Source organism: Somniosus microcephalus, chromosome 14 (assembly GCF_052327205.1).
Source record: "Somniosus microcephalus isolate GS21.2 chromosome 14, FLI_Smic_1.0, whole genome shotgun sequence".
NCBI lineage: Eukaryota > Metazoa > Chordata > Chondrichthyes > Squaliformes > Somniosidae > Somniosus > Somniosus microcephalus.
Window position 1 is genome coordinate 93,004,748 of NC_141000.1, and position 21,087 is coordinate 93,025,834.

Genomic DNA, 21,087 nt, shown 5'->3' on the forward strand with positions numbered 1-21,087 from the left:
ATGCATCACCATATGGTGTGGGAGCAGTCATATCCCACATCATGCCTTCGGGTGAAGAGAAACCTATCGCCTTCGCATCACGCACCTTGAACAAGGCCGAGAGTAACTATGCACAGATCGAGCGGGAGGCCTTGGGAATCGTTTTTGGAATTCAAAAATTTCATCAGTACCTGTTTGGGAGAAGGTTCACACTCCTGACGGACCACCGTCCATTGACTTCAATCTTCGGGCCCCACACCGGAATTCCGTCTCTCGCTGCAAGCAGGATGCAAAGGTGGGCTTTACTGTTGTCAGGACACACATACAACATCAAATATCGCAAATCAGACTTGCACGGCAACGCAGACGGTCTCTCGAGGCTACCCTTGCCTGTTACTCCCCCAGAGACTCGTCAGATAGACATCTTCTACTTTAGACAAGTGGAGGGAGCACCTGTCACTGCAGTTCAGGTGCGAAGGTACACCCGCAACAATCCAGTCCTGTCTGAGGTAATGGACGATGTCATTCGAGGGAGAGCGATAGGAGATTCTCCTAGTTTGAAACCTTACGTTTCAAAAAGAAATGAGCTCTCCGTCCAGGCAGGTTGTCTTCTTTGGGGATGCCGTGTCATCATTCCGCCACCTCTGAGGGAACCTATACTGCAACAACTTCGTACAGGCCACAGTGGGATGGTTCGGATGAAGGAAATGGCAAGAAGCTACTTCTGGTGGCCAGGTCTCGATGGGAATATTGAGGAGAAAGCCAAAACATGTTCCCCATGTCAAAGGGTCCGGAATGTTCCACAGCTGGCAACCCTACACCCCTGGGATTGGCCTGCAGAAGTGTGGCAGCGAGTACATGTGGACTTCGCCGGTCCTTTCGAAGAGAAGATGTTTATGGTGGTTGTAGACGCTCGTAGCAAGTGGCCGGAGGTCGCGGTGATGAGGTCTACCATGGCAGAGAAAACAATTGAGAAACTTGGCGAGATGTTCAGCCGTTATGGCTCACCGGAACAACTCGTAAGTGACAACGGTCCACAATTTGTATCACAGGAGTTTGCAACCTTCCTGCATGTGAATGGTGTCCAACACATCAGGTCTGCGCCCTATCATCCCTCTACTAACGGCCAGGCAGAAAGGTTTGTGCAAACTTTGAAGCACACCTTGAAGGCATCGCAAGGTCAGGGCTCAATCCACCAACGTCTGAACAGCTTCCTGTTGTCCTACAGGAACGAGCCGCATGCCACAACCAAAACTTCCCCCGCTTCGCTCATGATGAAGAGGCAGTTGCGGACAAGTTTTGACTTACTCAAATCTCCAAGGGCAGAGCAGGTTGTCCATCGTCAACAACAAGCTCAAGTTGAAAAGAGAGAGAAAAGAGCCAAGGAGAGACGGTTTCATCCAGGAGAGCACGTCCTAGCTCGAAACTACAACACTGGACCGAAATGGGTTCCTGCTACGGTGATCGCGCAGACGGGCCCTGTGTCTTACACGGTTGAGGCTGCTGAGGACGTCGTCTGGAGAAGACACACAGATCAACTGTTGCTAGGAGCAGAGACAGCCACAGAGGCTCCAATGGCTGGTTGGCCTGAACTGTTTCCGGATGATACCGCAAACCAGCATTCTTTGCCACAGTGCTCTTCTCCAACACAGGAAGTCAAAGAGACTGTTCCACCTGTGCAAGCTCCTGACTTTCAACTGACACAGGCACCTTCTCCATCCAAGCCTGTGTCAATGCCTACTGCTGTGGAAGCCAGTGATGACCGCCGGTATCCTGTCAGAGAGCGGCGGCCTCCAAGACGCTTGGATCTGTAGGCTTAGTGACTTACCCACAAGACTGGGGCAGAATAAACCCCAGGGTAAAGTCAGAGTTTGAGGCAGTCTACCTCTACCCTAGGTTCGTTGAGTGCATTGAAAGTAACTTACCTGTTGAGGAATAATGTGGACCTTCCATTTAAGAGGGGAGGAAATGTTATGTATTGTGTGTTCTCCTCCCACCTGTGGTGGCGCTGTCACAGGAGATAAATGGTTGGGTGTTCTCTCGGTTAAGTTTAGCTCTCTTTGTTCGGAACTTTCCAGAACTTCCTTTCCTTCCAATAAAGCACTTCATGTTTGAATCTCTGAGTTCTGAGTCCTAAATTGTGTCTAGGTAGAAAGGTACCGACACAACAGAAGGGATCATGGAGGCAGAAGACCAGGCCACCTACTTCCATGAGGGAAGATGGCCTGGGTGGTTGGGCTCGAATTCCACCCGGTATTCGAGCCACAAGAGCTTTACTTACGGAGAGGCCTCCATCCCCTGTCCGAACATCGAGGTGGCCACTTCCCGGGTTAGGGTGACAGAGGGGAAAAGGGTGTGTTTGACATGTAAGGAGGATGTACCTTTAGGACGCTGGTGGTGGCTCAGGAAATTGAGCACGGACATCGAGGACAGGAGCTCAGACTGGGAACGTCTGAGCAACGATACCTACCGGGCCATCACGGGGTCACCGGGGGAAGTCACTGTGTGTTGGGAAAAATGGTGGGCCTACGACGAAGGGATGTACGTATGCCTATGGGGATCAGCCCAATATGCCCAGCGGGGCTGTCCATCACCTTTGCCAGGTGGTGGCAGGACACAGGGTACGGGATGGAGTGGGATAGAAGCGGGGAAGCTTGCGTCACCCCTCATATCCGAGTGCCCACCAATCCCACCGAGCTCCTGGCTCAGGTGAGGAAACCCCTACCCACGCCCAAACCCACTGACGCCCACGGATGTCCGACCACCCCTAGGGGACCTGGGAATGGGTTGGTATTAGTACCGACGGGTAAGTTGGTGTACCAGGGAGTGCACTACACAGTTGCATCTGTGGTCCTTAACCTAACAGAAGTTCGCCTACCTGCGTTCTGCCCCCGGAAAACCGAGTTGCTGTATCAGGCTCTGCTGAGGGAGATGTTCCAAAGCTTCTATGAGCTGGATTTCGGGGACATCAGTGTGGCAGACCTGTACACAAAAGAAGACACGACCGAGAGGGGCAGACAGCGCAGGAGGGTTATGAACAATGTTTTCACTGGGTTTAATACTGGGGCCTCAGTTATGAACAGCCTGGATGATGTGCAGCTGGCCCTACAGATTAATGGGCTAAAGTCTCAGCTGCGCAGCATCCTAGGGAAGGAGAATGATGTTTTGGGCTCCACGCTTCACGAGGGGGTGGCTATGACTGTGCACCTGAAGGAGATTGTCGCTCAGCTAGAGGCTCATGCTCAGACGATAAACACCTTGATTAAGGAGGACCGGCTGGCCTCCGATCAGGCGGCACAGAATGAGGTGTGTGTGCTCTATGGGGCCTGGTTGCTGGGAGAGGGCCGCAGTAACTTGGAAGACCTTAGGCAAGGTCGGGTCACCTCCTGGATCAGCAATCGGCACCTGGAGGCACTACACCCCTATAGCCACACCCTCAGCCCATGCCAGCTCCGAGTGGCGTCGGAGGCCTATCCTGTCCCGGTTGACTGTGGGAAATCCAACCACACGATTATGGGTGTGGTTGTGCGAATGCCAGTGATGGGGTCATCCTCTAGACCAGCACCCCTGTATCGTGTGGAGAATGTCGGGGTCATTCGTGGGGGGGTACACGTCTGTTTCACAACGGTCCCACCCTATGTCATTGCGCGGGAGCACACAGTGACGGGTACTGACCTGTCTGGTTGCCATAGCCGGGGAGCACAGGTGATACTGTGTCCCCAGCACTTGAACGCCTTCAGGAGGTCACAATGCGGGTTTAGCGCTGCTGGGGCAGAACCTATAAATTGCACGATGGAGGTAATGGCGCCTGGCCATGTGCCTCCACAGATAGCATATGTAGGTGGTGGGACATATTGTGTCGCCACGACTGCCCACCGGTATAGGCACGGCCCGAGTGAGTGGTGTGATATACCGGACGGCAGCTTTTGCTTTAAACCTAGGGCAGAAGTTCAAGTAGCCCAGGAAAGGATCATTCCAATCCCGGAACCCTCCACAATTCACCTCACGGTACAGCACAATGTAAGTGACTTGCAGAGCTATGTTGCCCGGTTTGGGTACACTATACCACTCTTACCTGAGAAACTCACTGCCTTATTGAAGGCAGTGGACCTCAGTCAAAAACATTACTTCACCCTTGAACAGAAAAACAAAGACATAGCTCTTGGGATTGCAGACATACAGTCACCCGCGTGGTGGGAATGGGGAACAAGGGTAGATATCCCTGTCTGGCTTCGCGTGGCCTCCCACACGCTGGTAATAGTACAACTGGTCATTGTAGTGTATCTCATTATTGTGGTAAACCACTGTTTGTATTCCACTGTGTACATGCCTGTACATGCCTCGGCTGACTCCCCCCACGAATCCAGGCATAAATGTGACTGCTCCACAGCCCCTTTGTATTCTGGACCGGTCGACCACTCGAGGCACACCTTCATTCTCTTGTTAATAAAAGCCTGTTAATTACTCGCTTAATCTCAGTCTTTTGAGTTATTGATAGCGCATCAATTTTATTAACAAGATTTTTATAATGGAGAAGATCCTCACACCAGCATGCCTGGACTTAGATCATCGGGAGGCGGACTCATCCACCAAGTTTACTCACTGGCTTAGGTGTTTCGAAAAATTCCTGACCGCCTCCGCTGCAATCAAATCGGACGAGGACAAACTGGATGTCCTGACCTCCAAAGTGAACTACCGAGTGTACTCGGTCATCCAAGACGCGACCTCGTACGCGGATGCTATCAAGCTCCTCAAGGACCAGTACACGCGCCCAGTGAACGAAGTGTACGCCAGGCACCTTCTGGGGAGTCGTAAACAACAACCTGGGGAATCGACCAAGGAATACCTTCAGGCACTGTCTGTGCTTGGCCGGGCCTGTGGTTGTAAGGATGTAAAGGCCGCCGTGTACACAGAGGAACTTATCCGGGACGCTTTTGTAGCGGGCCACAGGTCCAATTACACCCAACAGCGACTGTTGGAGCAGAGTGACCTCGACCTCAACAAGGCCTCTGAACTCGCACTATCATTGGACGCAGCCTACCGGGGCATGGATGCCTACTCCTCTGCACCGTGGACGCCGCGGGGAACGACAGCCTGGGACACGGTAGGACCGTCTCATAGCACCGTGCCACCCCAGCCACATCCCAGCAACGGCCCAACTACCGCAGCAGTGTCCCAAGGCCAGACAGCAGTGCCCCAAGGCCAGAAATGCTACTTCTGTGGCCAGGCAAAACACCCCAGAGCGCGCTGCCCGGCGAAAAATGCGATCTGCTCGGGCTGCGGGAAGAAGGGACACTATGCCAGCGTCTGCAGGGCCAAAGCCACCCCGAACCCCAGCAGCGCCGCGTGTGGGCCGTGCGGGCCGCCATCTTGGGCCTCCCCAGCCATGTGCGAACCACCGGAACAGCAGCCATTTTGGACGCCTCCAGCCACATGGGGATCATGGACGCCGCCATCTTGGACGACAGCCGGGACGCAGCAGGCCCCCAACACCGCCTCATCTGATACCCGCAGCGACACACCGACCCCTACGCTGGCCTCCGTTACACTGGACCAAGCGAGACCGCACCAGCTGGCCAGTTCCACAATGGACATTAAGGTAAATGGTCACGAAACAATCTGCCTTTTTGACTCTGGGAGCACGGAGAGCTTCATCCACCCCGACATGGTGCAGCGTTGCTCTCTCCCAGTCCTGCCTGCGCACCAGCGGATTTCTATGGCCTCCGAGTCCCAGTCGGCGGACATTGGCGGCTACTGCGTGGTGACACTCGTAGTAGACGGGACTGTGTACGATAATTTTAAACTTCTGGTCCTGCCCGACCTCTGCGCTGCCGTTCTACTGGGGTTAGATTTTCAGTGCCACCTTAAAAGTGTTACGATGGCGTACGGTGGACCCCTCCCCCCACTCACAGTCCACAGCCAGCAGCTTCCAAATTGCCCGCCGCGCACCAGGTGCAACCTCTTCACACTCAGAGTCACCCCCCCCCCCACTGTTTGCTAACCTCACCCCCGACTGTAAGCCCATCGCCACAAAGAGCAGGCGATACAGTGCCGGGGACAGGGTTTTCATTAAAACCGAAGTGGAGCGGCTCCTGAAGGAGGGGATTATTGAGGGCAGCACCAGCCCCTGGCGAGCCCAGGTTGTGGTCGTTAAGACCGGCGAGAAGCAGCGCCTGGTCATCGACTACAGCCAGACAATAAATCGCTACACCCTGCTGGACGCTTACCCACTCCCCCGCATAGCTGATATGGTCAACCAGATCGCGCAGTACCGCGTCTTCTCTACCATTGACCTGAAATCAGCGTACCACCAGCTCCCTATCCGCCCTGAGGACCGCCAGTATACCGCCTTTGAGGCAAACGGCCGCCTCTATCACTTCCTTAGGGTTCCCTTTGGCGTCACCAACGCCAAAGGGAGATGGACCGGATGGTCGATCAAAATGCGTTGCAGGCCACTTTCCCATATCTGGACAATGTGACCATCTGCGGCCATGACTTGCAGGACCATGACGCAAACCTTGAAAAATTCCTCTGCACCGCCAAACTCCTCAACCTGACGTATAACAAGGAGAAGTGCATATTCCGCACAACCCGCCTCGCCATCCTTGGCTGTGTTGTGGAACACGGAGTCATTGGCCCCGACCCCGACCGGATGCATCCCCTTATGGAACTCCCACTGCCCCACTGCCTCAAGGCCCTGAAGAGGTGCCTAGGGTTTTTCTCCTATTACGCCCAGTGGGTCCCCTACTATGCGGGCAAGGCCCGTCTGCTGATCAAGTCCACCTCATTTCCCGTGACGGCAGAGGCCCGCTTAGCCTTCCACCGTATCAAGGAAGACATTGCCAAAGCCACCATGCACGCAGTGGACGAATCCATCCCCTTCCAGGTAGAAAGCGACGCGTCCGACTTTGCCCTGGCCGCTACCCTCAATCAGGCGGGGAGACCCGTGGCCTTCTTTTCACGAACCCTCCAGGGCCCGGAGACCAGACACTCCGCTGTTGAGAAGGAGGCCCAGGCTATTGTGGAGGCTGTGCGTCATTGGAGGCACTACCTGGCCGGAAAACGATTTACCCTGCTCACTGACCAGCGTTCAGTTGCTTTCATGTTTAACAACAAGCAGAGGGGCAAAATCAAAAACGACAAGATCTTGAGGTGGAGAATCGAACTTTCCACCTACAATTACGAGATCTTGTACCGGCCTGGGAAGCTCAATGAACCCCCAGATGCTCTATCGCGTGGCACCTGCGCCAGCGCGCAGATCGATGGACTGCGGGCCCTCCACAATGACCTTTGCCACCCGGGGGTCACCAGGTTCTTCCACTTCATCAAGGCCCGCAACCTGCCTTACTCCATTGAGGAGGTCAGGACCATGACCAGGAACTGCCAAGTCTGCGCTGAGTGTAAACCGCACTTTTATAGACCAGACAGGGCTCACCTGATAAAAGCCACTCGCCCCTTCGAGCGCCTGAGCGTTGATTTTAAAGGGCCTCTCCCCTCCTCCGACCGCAATGTGTACTTCCTCAATATTATTGATGAGTACTCCCGTTTCCCGTTCGCCATCCCCTGCCCGGACATGACCATTGCCACGGTCATTAAATGTCTGAACGACCTCTTCACCCTGTTCAGTTTCCCCAGCTATATCCATAGCGACCGGGGCTCATCGTTTATGAGCGACGAACTCCGTCAGTACCTGCTAGCTAGGGGTATTGCCACAAGCAGGACCACCAGTTACAACCCCCGGGAGAACGGACAGGTGGAAAGAGAGAATGCGACAGTTTGGAAGGCCGCCCTGCTAGCCTTAAAGTCTAGGGGCCTTCCGACCTCCCGCTGGCAGGATGTGCTCCCCGATGCGCTCCACTCTATTCGGTCACTGCTCTGCACTGCCACTAACGCCACCCCTCATGAGAAAATGTTTGTCTTCCCAAGGAAGTCCACATCGGGGACATCGCTACCGCCATGGCTGACGTCCCCAGGGCCGGTCCTACTGAGAAGACACGTGAGGACCCATAAAATGGACCCCCTGGTCGAGAGGGTCGACCTCCTCCACGCCAACCCCCAGTATGCTTACATTGCGTACCCGGACGGGCGGGAGGACACAGTCTCCATAAGAGACCTCGCACCCTCGGGGGCCGCAGTAACCCACTACCCACTACCACCCCCCCCCCACGATCCGATATCCAGCCCCAGCAGACGGCAGGCCTGGGCCCCGCGACCCACTCGACATCTACGAGGACTACACACCAGTGCCCCAGCCTACGCGGGACTCGACGCCGGAAGCTTCACTACCCCTGCCGTCGCCACGTCGATCACAGCGGCAGACAAGACCTCCGGAGAGACTCCAATACACTAACTTTTAATACACTTCACCCCGCCGGACTCAATTTTAAACAAGGGGTGAATGTGGTAAACCACTGTTTGTATTCCACTGTGTACATGCCTGTACATGCCTCGGCTGACTCCTCCCACGAATCCAGGTATAAAGGTGACTGCTCCACAGCCCCTTTGTATTCTGGACCGGTCGACCACTCGAGGCACACCTTCATTCTCTTGTTAATAAAAGCCTGTTAATTACTCGCTTAATCTCAGTCTTTTGAGTTATTGATAGCGCATCAATTATAAACACCTGCAAAGCCAGAAGAGCCCTCAAATTATTCAACAAGCAGCAACAGAAGGACAGCCCAGTATAACCATGAGAAGAATGCCCTTTTGTTTCCAGGCATTCTTTCCTTGTCGGAAACAAAGAGGACCATTCTGATGCACTGTATCGCAGCACTACTCGCACCCGGAGCTGACTAATACCATACAATACGTAAGCTGTCAAAACTTATGTACGGCAGATCACACAGTACGAACTTACGCCATCACAGATATATATCTTATATACTGTATGGATATGGTGAAAGCTGTACAACTTTGCAGGAAAGGACGCAAGGAACACACGCGGCATGGGGTATTTTGTTATGCTCTATGTAATGGAAAAATGTAATACCTTGTTCTGATGTATACCTGAAAGAGAATATGATTATTTTTTTTTGTTTTTTTGTTTTTACACTAACTTCGTAAGGGTTATCAGTTAGAGTAAACAACGGGGATGACTGACACTTGGTAGGCCTTTGGATTTTCTTACATGCCAATTGACACATCCCAGCTATACCCGGTTGTGTCATGATGGGGGACTGTAGGGTTCGAAAATCCACAACCACGTTTTACCAAAAATTGGATTGCCCTATACAGTTTAAAACCAACATTTTTGGCCAAGGCAGAGGTCCCGACAAGCAGGCTGGGATATGCCTGGGACATCCGAATACAGGGGACTGTGGCTCAGAGGCGAGCCATAGATGTCGGCCAATCGAAGCAGAGTGCATTCTCAAAGGCCAACCAGGGGACCGAGTCAGACCTGAAGCGAGGAAACCCCTGGCCAATGGGGACCACCCGGTCCGGGTTTGAATATGTGACTCACCCCTAATCGGGCTATGAATACAAGCCATCATCACTTTAATCAACTCGGACTAGGGACAATAGTCTTGGGATCACTACAGTTAAGAGGTGGCCCAAACTAATCAAGTCCCAGGACTGACACAATGGGGCAGCAGACTTGGAGGAGCCGATGTGCACTCAAAACAATACCCCTGTCCTCACACCTACCTGTATAAATATGGAACACAAGAAGGACCAACGCTGAGAGAGAACTATTACCAGAAGAACGAACAGGAGAGCGAGTTAAGATGCTGAGGGAAAAGACGAGCCCGGGAGGGACGAGCTGCGGCGAACTAACATCTAAAGAACTCCAACCGCGCTGAGGAGAAGATCCACCATCAGGCCCCAGGCTCAATCGGTATACTGAAGGTTTACTCCGCTACCAGACGGCACAACATCGCCGCAAGAAGCCGTACCGTATACCAACTCCCGTTCCGGGGACCTCGACAAGAAGACACCAACAACTGAAGTGGCTGTGGAAGACGGCATTCACTCCAGTCATTTCGGGAACCTTTTCCATCAAGCACAAACCAACCAACGACAACCGACCGAAAGCGCAATCAACAAAACCAAACTTCGAGAAACCCGACCAGATGCAGCAAGGTCCTCTCCGAGGTTTGGGGTACGGCGAACCCCGAGGCACAGGTCGAATTCCGACGACGACAGCAACAACAACAACCCAACAACCGTACTCAAAATTCCATCTGTCAAGGGAGGAGGCTGTGAGTATAATCCAAGGGCCTGCAACTGTCAGTCTAGTTTAGGTAGGAAAGTGGGTTGGTGGGATTGGACTTGGTAAAGATAAAACTGTGTAAACATTCTCGTTGTGTCCGTTCTCTCTCATATTTTATTTATAGTTATAAATGTGTGTGTGTGTTTATTACGTTTGTGGTAGAACTTACCTTGGCAAATAAAATTGGTTGTCACCTGTTCTTTTCCAAGGACTACTTGTCTCCGAGTGTCTATTTAAAGTGCATCGTTCTCCACCCAAATTCTGGAGTTAGAACCAGATAGGGGCATTAGGGCGCTTCGAACCCACCAAACAATGGAACAGCAGACTAGGGAAAAGAGAGAGGACTCCAGGAGCACTTGGGCTCAGGAGTACCCCACAGATTAGGTATAAACTGTGCGGGTCGCCACCGTATTTTAGTCCTCCTCTATAAGCTGTTGTTCTCTATCTCCTTAGAGGGTGTTTAGTGACACCCGACCTGCAGGCTAACATAAGCTGCAAGGGTATAAAGGAGACCGAGGCCCAATACATCAACAGGCACTAAAGTCCCCTGCAATTGGGCAGAGCAGAGCCCCATCCCCTTACACTATTGTAGTTGCATACATGTTATTTTGCAATACACATCCTCCTCCAGCGTCTAAATGGGGTAAAGGGCAAAGGGATCTAGGAGTACAGATACACAAATTTATAAAAGTAGTGATGCAGGTTAATAAGGCCATTAAAAACAGTAAACAAAGCACTGGGTTTATTTCTAGAGAGATAGAATTGAATAGCAGAGACGTTATATTAAACATGTAGAGACCACAATTGGAGTGCTGTGCACAGTCCTGGTCTCCATATTATACAAATTATATAGATGCGCTGAGGAAGGTTCAAAAAAGACTTACAAGGATGATACCGGAACTGTGAGTTATACCTATCAGGAAAGATTGAACAGGCTCTTTTCTTTAAAGAGAAGGCTGAGGAGTGACATTCTAGAAATGTTTAAGATTTTGAAAGGGTTTAATAGGGTAGAGAAGATGTTTCCACCTCTGGGGGAGACCAAGTCAAGGGGCCATAAATATAACAGTCACTAATAAACCCAATAGGGAATTCCAGAGAAACTTCTTTACCTTGAGAGTGTTTAGAATGTGGTACTCACCACCAAGAGGAGTAGTTGAGATGAATAGTATCGATGCATTTAAGGGGAAGCTGGATAAATAGATGAGGGAGAAAGAAATAGAAGGTTATGCTGATATGGTTAGAGGAAGAGGGGTTGGAGGAAGCTCGTGTGGAGCATGGACCAGTTGGGCCAAATAGCCTGTTTCTATGCTGTACATTCTATGTAAAAAGAAAGAAAGACTTGCATTTATATAGCACCTTTCATGACCACTGGACGTCCCAAAGCGCTTTACAGTCAATTAAGTACTTTTTAAAAATTCTTTGCCATTCTATGTCATCAAAAAAGAAGCAAGGAAAGGTAGTTCAGATCACAGATTTCTTCAGGATTGCTACACCATAACTAAATGGGTTATATACTTAAATGAAGCAATATACATTAGGGGTTTTATATTTTCAGACTGCCTCTCAGACCAGGAGAGAGAACAAGTCTGTAGAATGTCTATAATCCATCAGCGTTCCCACTCCTGATCACTATCCAATGAGCCACGTTGGAAGAGCATGTGTGGCATAAGGTTGGGCTTCACTATGATTTCACAAGAGAAAAAATTGGTTTTATCATTCTACGCACCTTTGTATTACGCAAGTTTAGAATCAGCAGCAGTATCATCAGTACCAGGAACATGAAAAGGGGCCGGAATATGGAGAAGGGAAGATCAGTTTTTTTTGTGGCTTGTTCATCCATATTGGAAGGTCACTGTGCACTAGTGCGTAATCCGTCTGTTTAGAACTTCTGCTTTGTAAATCTGCAACAAAAAGCACTAAATAAATTTAACATCAAGAAATCACTGGGACCTGATAGTTTCCATTCAAGCATCCTGACGGAAGCCTCTGACTATAATTTCCCAAAATCCTCTAGACAGTAAAATTGTGCCAGAGAACTGGAGGGGGGCAAATGTGGCATCCCTCTAATAAAAAAGAGACCGGGATAAGCCAGGTAATTATAGGCCAGTCAGTCTTACTTTAGTCGTTGGTAAACTACTAACCTAGATCACTAAGCACTTGGAGAAACACAAGTTAAAAGTGCCAGTCAACACCGATTTCTTAAAGACAGTTTATGCTTGACTAACCTCATATATTTCTTCAATAAATTCTAACAGAGAGCATACCTAAAGAATATACACTTTAGGGAGGGCATGAAGTCTTTGGAGCAGGTACAGAAGTGATTTACTAGAATGGTTCCAGGGATGAGGGATTACAGTTACATGGCTAGACTGGAGAAGCTGGGGTTGTCCTCCTTAGAGCAGAGAAGGCCAAGAGGAGATTTGATAGAGGTGTTGAAAGGTTTAGATAGAGTAAGTAAACAGAAACTGTTTACAGTGGCTGAAGGGTCGATAACCAGAGGGCACAGATTTAAGGTGATTGGCAAAAGAATCAGAGGCGACATGAGGACAAACTTTCTTATGCAACGAGTGGTTAGGATAATAATAATAATAATAATCAACTTTATTTTCATTGTTAGTGCACAAGTGCAGTACAACGAAATGTAGGCTTGCGGCTCCCGAGAGTGTACATTTAGATTAAGACATTTAAACATTCAACATACATTTGGCTTGTAATACATTGGGGCAGTAATTCGGGTCGGTGGCTTGTCGCGCGTGCAAGCCCCCGATATGCACTTACCCAACGCGCCTGCCGTTCACCTCCAGGGACGCCTGAAATTCCATTTTGAAACAGAAGAATCCCGGGCAGCGTTTGACGTCACGCCGCCCAGGAGTGCAGCCAGCGCGAAGCCTGGAGCGCGCTGTGCAAGTGAGACGCGCCCCTTAAGGTCTCATTGTAGTAGGACACGCCCCCAATCTCTCCAAGCATCTGCAGAGGACTTTGTAGTTACACAGCTGCAGGGAAAGTAAGTTATCTGCTATTTTATGAATGTTTTGTGAACTTTTATAAAATTTTAAAAACGTTTACATTATTTTGAAGAATCTGAAGTAGTTTTAAACAGAATTAAAGCAATTTAAAGACTTTTAAAAGCCCTAAAAGAATTTTTTTATTCCATTTATTTATTTAGCAATGTCGTCGTCATACGTGTCTTCACACTGTTCCCTTTGGGGAACTGTATGAAGTGGTGGAAGGATTTATGGCCATGATTAACGCTCATTCCGTGACCGTAACCATCTTTGAACCAGCCATTAGGGTGGTTAGTCCTATGGCGGGAGGGTTTTACGGGCTCCCACAAGCTATACAAGGAGGGGGGGCCACCCACACCCACGGACGCAAATATCCCGCTGGATGTCAACCCAGAATTTAGAGCCGGAGCTCCGACTCCACTTGCCGGGACTGTCTGGAGCGGGGTTCGAAACCCTACCCCGTCTGGCCCAGCGGCGGGGATCCTACCGCTACGCCAAAGGCCCAATCCGATTAGCAACGTGAAATGGCTGGAATGAGCACAATTCACGGCATTAAAAGAACTCACAATTGAACTGATGATGACCTCAGCAATCTCCTCAACGAGGTGGAGGCGCAGCGCCTGCTCATCATTGGTAATAAGAAGTCAAAGTCGCCGTAAAAAGGACAGATGATAGCTTGGTCTTTCAAGTGGCAGCATAGGGCTCCAGTCACGGGGAGGGAAAAGGCGCAGGAAACATATGGGTGTCACCTTTTGTGCGGAGTGGGCCTTTTGCGTAGCGGTAAGCATCCCCGCCGCTGGGCCAGAAGGAGTAGGGTTTCGAACCCCGCTCCAGACAGTCCCGGCAAGTGGAGTCGGAGCTCCAACTATAAATTCTGGGTGGACATCCAGCGGGATTGTTGCGTCCGCGGGTGTGGGTGGCCCCCCCCCTCAGATGGGTTGTGGGAGCCCGTAAAACCCTCACGCCATAGGATTAACCACCCTAATGGCTGGTATGAAGATGGTTATGGTCACGGAAGGAGTGTTAACGTGGCCAGAAATCCTTCCACCACTTCATACAGTTCCCAAAAGGGAACAGTGTGAGGATACGTACGACGATGACCTCTTGCGCAATGCACCTCCTCGGACCCTCAGTCGCAGATGTGAGGGGGCAAATCGTGCAATTGTTAAATTTTTCATTTTATTGACATGTAAAATGTTGGCCCAGTAATTCCCTTCCAAACGCGCGAGTACGGTCGGGGTACTTACGCGTCTGGCCGGAGGAAATGCCGGTTTTCAGTATGCACAGCGCATGCGGGGAAAACCGGCATTTCCTGTCCTCTGAACGAAGGGGTTCAGAGGCAGAACGCGTGCGACTGTACAGGCAGCGCGTGCGCAGTAAAATTCGCCGCTTTCATTCATGCTTTCAGTGAGGTCAAGTCCTTACAACTTACACATGAAAAAAGCATGAGTACAGTTGCTCCAGAGGCTACGGAGGAAGATATTTCTTATCATGGAGCTTCTGAAAGGCAATATTTTTGTTTGGGAAAGGGAGGAAAGTTATTTTAAGAAATGCTGAGGTAAGTTTTAAAGTTTATTTTTGTTTTTTAAAACGGGTTTTCAGTACTGTAGGTAGAAGGATCAATTGTGGCTATGTGAATTGAATTTGCTGTGTTTATTAAATGTAAAAATGACTCCAACATTTTTAAGAAAGAAACTTTTCATCAGTAATATATTCTTTTAAGTAATTATGTATGTATGTCTGTATATATTCCTTTACGTGTATGTATATATTCCTTTACTTATGTGTATGAATGTATGTATTTAATTATGACTTTCAGAGAAAGTAACTTATTGGAAAATCATAATTAAAATTATACATTCATACACATAAGTAAAGGAATATAAAACATACATACATATACGTAAAGGAATATATGCGGACATACATACATAATTACTTATTACTGATGAAAAGTTTCTTTCTTAAAAGTGTTGGAAATGTTACATTACTCATTTTAGAACACTCATTTTCACATTCAATTCACACAGCCACAATTGCTCCTTCTACCTACCGTACTGAAAACCCGTTTAAAAAAAAAAAATTAAACTTTAAAACTTACCTCAGCGTTTCTTAAAATAACTTTCCTCCCTTTCCCAAACAAAAATATTGCCTTTCAGAAGCTCCACGATAAAATATATCTTCCTCCGTAGCCTTGGAGCAACTTTACACATGCTTTTTTCAAGTGTAACTTGTAAGGACTTACCCTCACTGAATCCATGAATGAAATCGACGAAGTTCACTGCGCAAGCGCTGCCTGTGCAGTCGCACGCACTGTGCCTCTGAACCCCTTCGTTCAGAGGACTGGAAATGCCGGTTTTCCCCGCATGCGCTGTGCATGCTGAACGCCGGCATTTCCTCCGGCCAAACGCGTGAGTACACCGACCATACTCACGCGTTCAGAGAGGAATTACTGGGCCAATAACATAAACATAACCATAATAAAGTGCATTGGCAGATGTGCAGGCTTTAGAGTTTATTTGTGGAGTTCAGTAGGATGACAGCCCTGGGAAAGAAGCTGGGAAAGAATGCACTGCCTGATAGGGTGGTGAAACAGGTTCAATAGTAGCCTTCAAAAGGGAATTGGATAAATACTTGAAGGAGAAAAATTGCAGGGATATGGGGAAAGAGCGGGGGAGTGGGACTAACGGGATTGTTCTTCAAAAGAGCCGGCGCTGACTTGATGGGCCGAATGGCCTCCTTCTGTGCTGTACTAGTCTATTCTATTCTATGTAGTTGATGTGGTTTATACAGATTTACAAAAAGCATTGGAAGAGATACCACAGAAAGGACCGATAGCAAAGGGGAGCACGGGAGGGGGAGGAAGGTGGGGTGGGGAGGGGAGTGGCGAGGGGGAGGGGCAATGGGGAGGGATACCAGGAGAGGTTTTCCTCAGGGACCAAGATAAGAAAGAAAAAACTTGCATTTATAGAGCACCTCTCATGACCTCAGGACATCCCAAACCGCTTCACAGCCAATGAAGTACTTTTGTAAAATGTAGTCACTGTTTTATTGTAAGGAAACATGGCAACCAATTTGTACACAGCAAGGTCCTACATACAGCGATGTGATAAAAAGGGTTTTTTATGATTTTTGTTGAGGGATAAATATGGGCTTCGACCCGAAGGATTCCCTCATTCTACTTTGAACAGAACCAAGGGATATTTTACATCTGCCTGAAATGGCAGATGAGGCCTCGTTTTAACATCTCATCTGAAAGAGGGAACCTCTGACAGTGCAGCAGTCTCAGTACTGTACTTGAATTAAGTGTCAGCCTGGATGATGTGCTCAAGTCTCTGGAGTGGGTCTTGAATCCATGACTTTCTGACTCAGAGGCATGATTATCTCAAGGTGGAGGCCTCTAAGAAGTCTGGGAGGGGTTGAAAGACCGGAGTTTGTTTTTTTAAGACTGGGTGAGGGGGGGTTGGTGGAGGTGGAGGGTGTAATGTATATACCTTTAAGGGGGGGAACTACTTTTTACAGCTCATGTATACTGTAGTACCGGTAGTGACCACACCTGTGTATAGCACTGAGTAGTAATCTGTACAATCAGTTCAACTGTGAGCCACATTGAGTAAACACCTGTTGTACCGTTTCTGCTGCAGTCTGTATCTTATTATACACGGACGTAACATTGGAGACGAGGCAGGTTCGAACCTACCTGCAACTCTGCATCACCTCCCAGGGATTCGTTCCTGGAGATCAGTGGATTGGAGGTCAAGGCCAGGGACTCGGGCGTCGACCACGGGCAACCGCCCAGCCATCCAGCAGAGACTCGAGAATTGCGGGGGAGGCTGTCGAGAGCCAGGCTTGGCTTTCCAGTCGAGGTGGTCCAGCGAAACGGGCTGGCAACAGGTACTGCGCAGACCCTTCCCGGACAGCGACGGGCTAGAGCCCGACCGAGCGGCACAGCAAAGGGCCAAGCAGCGTCGACGGGGGACAGAGAGAGAGAGGGCAGAGCGCACAGGGCACAGCCGGTGCTCAGGGGCCGAGCAGCGTCGGAGAGAGGGAGAAAGAGACGCGCAGAAACCCGCGAGGCGCCGCCATTGCCACGAGGACCACCGAGAGCGGCGTTGGCAGCAGCGCAGGAGAAGCGCGTGAAACCTACAGGGCGCCGCCATTGCCACGGGAACCGCCGGGAGCGGGGGAGGAAGGAAAGCGCGGGAGACGCCATTTTAAGCCATTGGGAGACGCCATTTTAAACCACACCCAAAATGCCGAAGAGTGGCTGTATCACCGCATTTGACAATGAAGTCGAAGATTGGACTACATATGTCGAACGAATAGAGGTGTACTGCAAGGCAAATGAGGTGTCAGATGACAAGAAAGCGTCGGTATTGTTAAATTTAATGGGTGCAAAGACGTATGGTTTATTACGAAATCTAGTAACCCCAACGAAGCCAATGGAAAATGTAATGTATGTAGCTTTAAGGGGGAGAACTACTTTTTACAGCTCCTGTATCCTGTAGTACCGGCAGTGACCACACCTGTATGTAAACCCTGAGCAGTGATCTGTACAGTCAGTTGCAGTTTGAACCACATTGAGTAAACACCTGTTGTACCGTTCTCTGCAGTCCTTTTCTTATTATTACACGGACGTAAAAGTGGCGACGAGCAGATTCGAACCTACCTGCAACTCTACATCACCTCCCAGGGATTCGCTCCTGGAGAACAGTGGAAGAAGGTCGAGTCCAGAAGCACGGGCGTCGACCACGGGCAACCGCCCAGTCATCCAGCGGAGATTTGAGCATCGCAGGGGAGGCTGTCGAGAGCCAGGCTTGGCTTTCCAGTCACGGTGGTCCAGCGAAACGGGCTGGCAACAGGTACTGCGCAGACCCTTCCCGGACAGCGATGGGCTAGAGCCCGACCGAGCGGCACAGAAAAAGACCGAGCAGCATCGATGGGGGAGAGAGAGAGGGCAGAGCGCACAGGGCGCAGCCAGTGTTCAGGACCGAGCGGCGTCAACGGGGGAGAGAGACGAGAGAGAGCAGAGCGCAGCCGGTGGTCAAGGGCCGAGCAGCGTCAACGGGGGAGAGAGGCGCGCAGGAAAATGCGAGCTGCTGCCATTGCCACAAGGACTGCAGAGAGCGGCATTGGCAACAGTGCAGGAGCAGCGCATGAAACTCACAGGGCGTCGCCATTTGCCACAAGGACCGCCGAGAGCGGCGTTGGCAGCAGCGCGGAAGACGCTATTTTAAGCCGCAGCGGGGAAGAAAGGAAAGCGCGGGAGACGCCATTTTAAGCCACAGCGGGGAAGAAAGGAAAGCGCGGGAGACGCCATTTTAAGCCAGTCTAACCACACCCAAAAATGCCGAAGAGTGGCAGTATCACAGCATTCGACAATGAAGTCGAAGATTGGACGACATATGTCGAACGCATAGAAGTATACTGCAAGGCGAATGAAGTGCCAGATGACAGGAAAGCGCTGGTATTGTTGAATTCAATGGGTGCAAAAACGTATGGCTCACTACGAAACCTAGTAACCCCAGAGAAGCCAGTAGAAAAGGATTTTGAAAACATAGTGTCAATCCTACAGGAACACTTAAACCCCACACTGCTGCTGATAGCAGAAAGATTTAAGTTTCACAAAAGGAACCAGCATAAAGATGAAAGTAAAATAAGGGTGAACGTTATATATAACGGTAAGGAAACACCAAAAATGGACCTATATGTATTGCCACATTGAGGACCACCACTACTAGGACGTGAATGAATCCGGAAGATACAGCTAGATTGGCATTCCATACAAGCACTGACTGTAGATGCCAAAAAGGATGACGACGTCACACCTGGACGACTGCCAAAAATGCTAATTGACGCACAAGAAGTGTTCCAGCAGGGACTCGGAACACGAAAAGGCATAACAGCGATGATGAAAATAGAGGAAAATGCAAGCCCAAAGTTTTTTAAGGCCAGACTGGTACCTTATGCGATCCACCCAGCCGTCGAAGCAGTGCTGGAAGGTTTGGAACGTTCAGGAGTACTGTCCAAATTGGACTGGAGCGAGTGGGCTACACCCATCGTTCCTGTAATGAAGAGGTCGTTGAGTAATACGCCTGGGGAACCAAAGAAGGTTCGCATCTGTGGGGACTTTAAGGTGACAGTGAACCCAATCCTTCACACTGTACAATATCCGCTTCCGCGGATTGAAGATACTTTCACCTCGCTATCTGGAGGGAAACGCTTCACTAAGATTGATCTGGCCCAGGCGTACCTGCAAATGGAGGTAGAAGAAGCCTCGAAACAGTACCTCATGATCAACACTCATAAAGGTCTCTACCAATACAACCGGCTGGTGTTCGGGGTAGCATAAGCTCCGGCTATTTGGCAAAGGGCAATGGAAGAAGTCCTGCAAGGGATTCCAGGGACACAGTGTTATTTGGACGACATCCTGGTCACGGGCGAAAATGACAGTGATCACCTCGCCAACCTGGAGCAGGTGCTCACTAGATTGAAGGAATATGGGCTCCGAGCTAATCGCCACAAATGTGAGTTTTTCCAGAAGCAGATCTCATATTGTGGCCACGTTATTGATAAAGAGGGGTTATATAAGTCCCCTGAAAAGATTGAGGCAGTAGTCAAGGCTCCAGCACCGGAAAATGTGTCACAACTGAGGTCGTTCTTCGGGCTGGTGAACTACTACCATAAGTTCTTGCCGAATTTGTCTACAGTACTACACCCACTGAACACCCTACTGCAAACGGGGGTACCATGGAAGTGGAGTGACGAATGTAAACGAGCTTTCCAGAAGAGCAAAGCATTGATCACATCAAAAGAGGTGTTGGCTCATTTCAACCCAGCACTACCAATGCAGTTGGCGTGTGATGCATCACCCTATGGCATTGGAGCGATGCTGTCGCACAAATTCCCAGACGGCTCGGAGAGGCCAGTAGCCTTTGCGTCTCGGTCACTAACCTCAGCCGAGCGTAACTACGCCCAGATTGACAGGGAGGCCCTCAGCCTAGTATGGGGAGTGAAAAAGTTCAATCACTATCTGCACGGGCAGAAGTTCACCTTGCTGACTGACCACCAACCACTTGTCTCCATCATTAATCCAAAGAAGGGCGTTCCGGTGGTGACTGCGCAACGGCTACAAAGATGGTCCCTTTTTCTAGGGGCGCACCAATATGAAATCGGGTATAAGGGCACGAAACAGCATGGAAACGCTGATGGGCTATCACGCCTGCCACTGCCTACTGCGGAGGAAGCACCAGCAGTGGATCCTGTCCAAATATTTCATTTGACTATAATTGAATGCTTGCCAGTAACTAACGCTGGAATAGAGAAGGAGACCCGAAATGACCCGACACTGTCTCGGGTATATGATTTGACGGTGAAGGGATGGCCAGCACATGGCGACTCACTGTTGCCAGCATTCTCATCCAGAAGAGAACAGCTGTCAGTATGCCAGGGGACCTTGATGTGTGGATCCCGAGTGGTAATACCACCCAAGTTAAGGGAGAGAGTGCTCAATGAGCTTCACGAAGGTCATCTGGGAGGGGTGAAAATGAAAAGCCTTGCTAGGGCTTATGTGTGGTGACCGGGGATCGATGAGCAAATCGAGGACCTGACAAAGAGCTGCTCAGGATGCCAGAAGGTCCAAAATGCACCACCACTTGCCCCTCTACACCCATGGGAGTGGCCCTCATCTCCATGGCAACGGGTGCAAATTGATTTTGCTGGTCCATTCATGGACTCAATGTTTTTAATAGCCGTGGATGCGCACTCGAAATGGCCTGAGGTGATCAAAATGTCCTCCACTACCACGGAGAAAACTATTGCACTCCTACGGACCATTTTTGCCAGGAACGGCTTGCCAGAGCAGATTTGCTCTGATAACGGACCACAGTTTGT

The 21,087-nt window shown here is 50.1% G+C and overlaps 1 protein-coding gene across 1 annotated transcript in view; it reads right to left on the reverse strand.

The window, feature by feature from the left end:
• The window catches only part of LOC147107704 (NXPE family member 3-like), a 57,790-nt gene extending 45,716 nt beyond the window's left edge, over window positions 1-12,074 (reverse strand). Inside the window, exon 1 of the mRNA XM_086006929.1 lies at window positions 11,916-12,074. Within this exon, the coding sequence (XP_085863055.1) occupies window positions 11,916-12,029 (114 nt within the window). The 5' untranslated portion in view covers window positions 12,030-12,074. The remainder of the gene's footprint in view (window positions 1-11,915) is intronic.
• Between the last annotated feature and the right edge of the window lie 9,013 nt (window positions 12,075-21,087).